The sequence below is a fragment of the Apteryx rowi genome, unplaced genomic scaffold (assembly GCF_003343035.1).
Source record: "Apteryx rowi isolate R43461 unplaced genomic scaffold, aptRow1 scaffold_264, whole genome shotgun sequence".
NCBI classification, from domain to species: Eukaryota; Metazoa; Chordata; class Aves; order Apterygiformes; family Apterygidae; genus Apteryx; species Apteryx rowi.
Window position 1 is genome coordinate 193,728 of NW_020449019.1, and position 6,000 is coordinate 199,727.

Here is a 6,000-nt window from a genome sequence, read left to right on the forward strand (position 1 = left end):
GCTTTACAGTGTACTTTTAAGGTTTATATAGTTATCCTTTCATTTTAAATAGTGTGATTTGATTTACAAATTTATAGTATCTTTTAAGTTTTAGAGACTACTCTTGAAAACATATTTACACTCACCAAAAGAAGTTAAATGTTTTTCTATATCTTTGTTAGAAATTAATGAAAGAAAAGTCAACTGGTCCTTTGAAACCAAGCTGCTCCACTGCAAATACCACTGAAGTAGCAGAAACATATCAGTAAATCTAACTCCAAACTAACCTTTAAGATGTGGCTTAGAAAGGAACACTTCATACTGCTGTGTTTTCCTGTCATTCTTAAGGTTACCATATTTATCCTTTTCATAATGACGTAAACCATTTCCTGACTTTCGATAGGTCTGGACAGCTTACATCACCCCATAGAAAAGAGAAGTTGTAGTTCAAAGAGCCCCCAAATAATAAAGTATCAATATTGTCCCTCTCGATTAACTCCCACCTGGGGAGAAAACAAGCCTGATTGTCACAAGAAACCTTTGCTAAAACCACAGGAGAAAGCACAGAGCAGAAGTACAGTCTTGCATAAAGACCTGATGCTTCTAGTCTATATGTACTGACTAAAGGACACAAGGTTGGTCACACTATGAGCAACAGACTCCCCAAAGGGCATCTCAAGATTTGGAATGAACATCAAAAGCTCAGGCAGTTTCTGAAAACAGAATTTAGTAAAATTAATACAGCCCATGTCATGCTATTGGACAAAGAGTATACAAATATGGCCACTCTGCAAACGAAGAACTAGGCTCCCGGAAACTCTGAAGGTGTGGAGATGCACTGTAATCAGCCTCTTATTTGGCCACTGTTCAGGTTGTAAACCACCCTTTCCACGTCAGAAAATATTTGCAACCTGTAGTATTGGGGAAGATGGAAGAGTATGAGGGGTGGGAAGAAAGATTAAGGATTTGCTGAACTTGAGGTTCACATCCTAACAACCATTTCAACATATCAGAGGTGGAGAAGCTGCTGCTGGTAGCTTCAGAAAATGCAAGTATTGTAATATAAGAATATTAAAAGTATTTAAAAGTAGCAATTAAAAGTTTCCTAGTAGAGTCAGATTCCTTTAACCACTGTTAAACTTACAGGTTAATAACTTTTTGAAAAAGTACCTACTGAACACAACCATAAATGTCTTCTCCCTAAAAGAGTTTAATAGGTTCCACAATGACAGGCAGAATGCCAACAGTCTGTTAAGATGCTGTTATTCAAGACTACAATATCAAATGTAACATGATTTTACTGCTGAAAAGACTGAGTTGGAGAGGCAATCTTCATTTTAAATTTCTTGTTTTTATCCAAATCTCCCCTATAATACAATATCCTGAAAAATACTGCGCCTACTTTAGTAAAGAATCAGGAATAAGACATTATTTTGTATTTTCACTTTTGACATACTTAAGTACAGTAAGATCTAAAAAATAAATTATAGGCCTCACCATAATTAAGTCAGCTTGGCATTTTTCATTTTGTTCATTTATCTTTTTGGCGAACTGTAAATATTCTACACAACTTAATACAAAATTAGACCTAGTAATGTTAAGTAGTCAATCTATTCTCTAAAGCAACTGTTTAGAAGATCTGTTCAGAAGACCTGAAGACAGAGGGTCAATGAAAACCCAGATGCTGCTACACAAATATCACCTGCTATCAGGTAATCAAGATTACAGGAAAGAGAATCATTCAGTTGGCAGGAAACCCAGAGTGGGTACAGCACACTTGGAAAGCAAAGGGGAACACCATCTCATAATTTATTTTGTGTACAGTAACACCAAGTGCTCTTTTATTTACATTTCCAGATTTCCACAGTTTCTGGTTCCTAGCCTTTCCAATTCACTCTTAACCATCAATCCCATGCAAAGCAGAGAGTCTCCATTTCGCTCCTTCCCTCACACCCTCCACTGCCTCTCGCAGGCAAGTCATTTTTTTGACCAGCATATGCTACTCTGGACAAGATGTACTCTGGAAAAATGCAACTTCCCATCATTTCCCCTGAATTCTTACTCACTCACAGGAAATGTGAGATAAAAGCGTCCTATGTGTATCTGTTGTACTTCTCCAGGGCACTGCAGAGAGTCTCACCAGCACCTAAATTGGTCTGCAGTATTCCATTCATCCAGATCAGCATCCCCCCAAACATTATTAGTAATCCCTGAGCATTGAGTACAATGCAGTGGAAAACACCATTATGTCTTCTGGCTGCAAGTAACATTTAGAGTTCTTAGACCCTGCACTGCCTGCAAACAAGAATCTGGAAAAAAAACCCTTGATGTTTCTAGTCTGCAAATAACTCTAAGCTATTCAACTCTTCTAACTTAAATTTGCATAAAATATGTTCACTTTCACAGGCTCTCTGATACCATCTTTCATCCCTAGGATTACAATCTGATATCATCTTTCTTTCCTAGTGCTTAAGATTCTCTAGGAACTTGCTCTTCTTGTTCCAACTTCTAATCTAAAGGACATCTTGTTTTCCCAGGAAGCACATAATTTATATGACTTTTTACAATGAATAGAGTAGCACAGGTGAGATGCAAGCCATCCAAAATAAATCTAGTTCAAACCAACTGATCAACTTTTAATGACAATGAGATTAGATGTACCGCTTGTGTTTGTTAACATCCAAACGATGGCCCATACGTTACACTAATAGTGCAAGGAGGCACTTCTGCTGCCCTCCACAGGTCTGAGGACAGAGGTATTTACTCCAAGAAAGTTTTGACAAGCAGGAAGTAGATACATAGGTTTTTTAATTTTTTTTAATGTAAATAAAGCCTAATTCATGTCTTACCCTAAAAGCACTGACTGATGAATTAGCAAGAAGAGACATTCTTGCTGACCAAGTGTTTCTGAGAAGTAATCACAGTTAAAAACGATCACTAATTTATTTTTAAGGTCATTTCAGAAGAAGATTGAAGATTTGTTTTTCCAGCCCATTATAATTGCTAGGAGATTTCTATCAATGCAACTGCACTTCAGCTTTGTAGTTTTCATCTTGGCCACCACCAGCAGTTTTATTTGGCATTAGATGAAATTCTGACACTTGTTGACAGTTAGCTCCTTAATTTCAAGAGTTGTTAACTGGAAAAAAAAAAAGGATCCAAATCCAGACAATTAAATTCCAAAAGCTTTTTGGCATACAAATTGACAACAAGAAAATCTCCACTGGGGGATACATGTCTGTACATACAAACACATCTCCAAATAGTATCCAAGTCTGTATGAATCACCATGTCATCCTGATAGTTAATATCACACCTAGAACTTCAAAAACACATCAGATTTAATCTGTTCCTCCCTTCGCACTAGGCAGATGTCAGGAAGCATAAATCCATAATAAAGTATTTCAAAGATCTTCATGGTTTGTCACAGAAAAGCCTGTCTGCTATTACTCTTACACTTCAGAGTGAAATCAGATTTTTTCAAGAAATAGGATGACCAAAGTTTAGGATTTGATTTGCAGTTGGCAGTTAAAACTCACCAGCTACAACAGGAGAAGGGCAAGCTCAATACTGAATTTTTGTGAAAATTCCATATTTAATTCTATAATTCATATCAGTAAAAAAAAAAAAAAAATCAGATCTGAAGCTGGGGAAACAGTCACTCCATGTACATACATGCAAAATATAATATTAAATAATTTGGCTAGCTGGACAACGAGATAATAACCTACAAAATTTTCTAGAAAATTTCATCTGCAACATTGTTTTCAACAATGTTCTAACTCTTCTTTATGAAGAACAAGATGATTCATGGAGGACTGAATGTTTAGATGAGTTTATATTCAACTACGGTTCTCTTGTGAACCACGTAATATTTTGCCTATCTTTATCACTTCCACAGCTGCTTTTACAGGCTACTTGCCAGCAATAGGTGCAATGATATCCAAGAGCCAAAGGCTACATGGTTGGAGAGAAAAACCCCACAGTGTAATCAACTAACTCAGTTTTCTGAAACAAAAAACTTTAGTTACTTTCCAACTTTAATCTTCTACCCAAGTTTCTTTCGGTAGCTTGATAGAATCTAACTGGGAACTTGCTCAGATGCAATTAGTTAGCAGGTGCCAGTCAGACGACTGGATCTTCAGAGGAATAAAATTTCACAAACCACTTTGAAAATGTTTTTGTACACTTATGCTCTTGGGGGCATATGCACGCATCTTGTTTAAATAATCTGCTTGTGCTGCTGAAGATTCACATAAAAGAAAAACAAGAATGCAAGTCTGCTAAGAAAGTATGAGTGAAGTTAGAAAGTCAAGAGGTACGGACTGTTTTTCCCTTGAGGTACAAAATACTATCTGGAGTTATCCGTCTTTATAGATATACTAGGCTTGGGATCTATTGGTAGAAAATCAGAAAGGGCGGAGTGCAAAATCTCTGAAGTAGAATTTATAACCTTACATTAAAGCCAGGGAAGAAGGAAAAATCTAATTTAGGATCCTGCCTGGGAGAGAACAAAGAAAGTTGCATTTTACTTGGTAACTCATCTACGATAACTGGGTCAAGTGCTGACCCAGGCAGAAAACACAGAAATGGCAAGAGTATATTGGAAGATGTTGAACCATAAGAAACAGTGAACAGACAGTTGGACTGTGCACTAGAGAAGCCTGAAAAGGGTCAAAACAAAAAGTCTGGTAAAGTCATCTTTCTAATCCTATTGTTAATCTGACCCCTATTTCAAATAAATCACACAATGTGTGAGATAGCTCTGTCAGAATATATCCCAATATAACTATTAGGCAAAAAAAGTCAGATTTAGAGTAGAAAACGTTTATGGAGTTTGTAGCTATTGAAGCTATGTGGTGTTTTCTTCAAGTCATTAGCTTGTGAGTAAAATTTAGCATGGGGGTATGGGGGTACTTACAGCAGTGCCAGTATATGAAAGCTTAAAACATTCCTAAAAACTACTTAACTCTAAGCAGATTCTTTCTCCCCACTCAGGGCCCAAGGGCAGATGTGGACAGTTTTTTTTGTGAAAATCTGTTAAATCCATTCAGTCTTGTCAAATTCTAAGAACCAGTTCCCCAAATAAGAAAGACTGTAAGTTACTGCCCACTAAAACACAACAGTGGAGAAGTCTAATGACAGCATACTGGTAAGTTTGAAGCACTCAGTTAAGTTTGCCAATTAGTTAGTTTGTAAGCACAATTTCAAATTAGTGGTGAAGTGAAATGTATTTGGAAAAAGCTTACAAAGTAACTCATACTTCATATGAATTCAAACAAAAAACCCTACTGCTACATTCCAGACTTCCTAAGCACCCCCTTTTTGCACAAGTGTATTGTTTTTCAATCATGTTCTACAAACTGCTGTGGGTACACGCCACAGCACTCGCCAAACATGTTCTGTGAAAGACTAAGCACACTGACAAGTCATGAATAACCACCGAGAGCTTCGAATCCCATTCTTAAACATTAACTTGCATTTACAAGCCATACAAGTTTATCAATGGCAACAATATTTCAGATGACATTCTCTGCACAGAGCGATTCCTTGAAGAAACCTAACAGCATTCCTTACAAGCATTTCATATGCTGGAAATGTCCCCCAATTTGCAAGAAAACTGCCTTTAAAGGTATACTTAAAATTACAAAAAGAGTCTGATGATATTCACAGCTTATACTCACTAGGACTGACAGCTCATGGAGCCTGTGTAAAATTAGTATGGGGAATTCCTTAACATCCCAGCACGTTTGCGAGGGAGTGAGTGGGAAGAGCAATCTGTCTTAATAAGGAAAGAATTACACCGGCTAGACTCAGACTGTGTCAGGAGAAACAGTTTATAAGCAGCTCTTCAGTCATCCCCTCCACCTCATTTTGCCTTGCAAAAAGTCTAACTGCTCAGTGCCAAAGCTTAAAGGGGAGGAGGAAACAGAGAGAGAAAACAGAGAGAGAAAACAGAGAGAGAAAACAGAGAGAGAAAACAGAGAGAGAAAACAGAGAGAGAAAACAGAGAGAGAAAAC

General features: G+C 37.2%; 1 protein-coding gene across 17 annotated transcripts in view; it reads right to left on the bottom strand.

The window, feature by feature from the left end:
• Positions 1-6,000, bottom strand: part of LOC112967126 (ankyrin repeat and KH domain-containing protein 1) — a 128,406-nt gene that overhangs the window by 46,670 nt on the left and 75,736 nt on the right. The window contains exon 16 of one of the 17 annotated variants that reach the window (XM_026067922.1): positions 2,667-3,118. The exons of the other annotated variants lie outside the window; for them this stretch is intronic. Within the exon in view, the coding sequence (XP_025923707.1) occupies positions 3,105-3,118 (14 nt within the window). The 3' untranslated portion in view covers positions 2,667-3,104. Of the gene's footprint in view, positions 1-2,666; positions 3,119-6,000 lie in introns of those variants that run through there. 17 annotated transcript variants of the gene reach the window in all.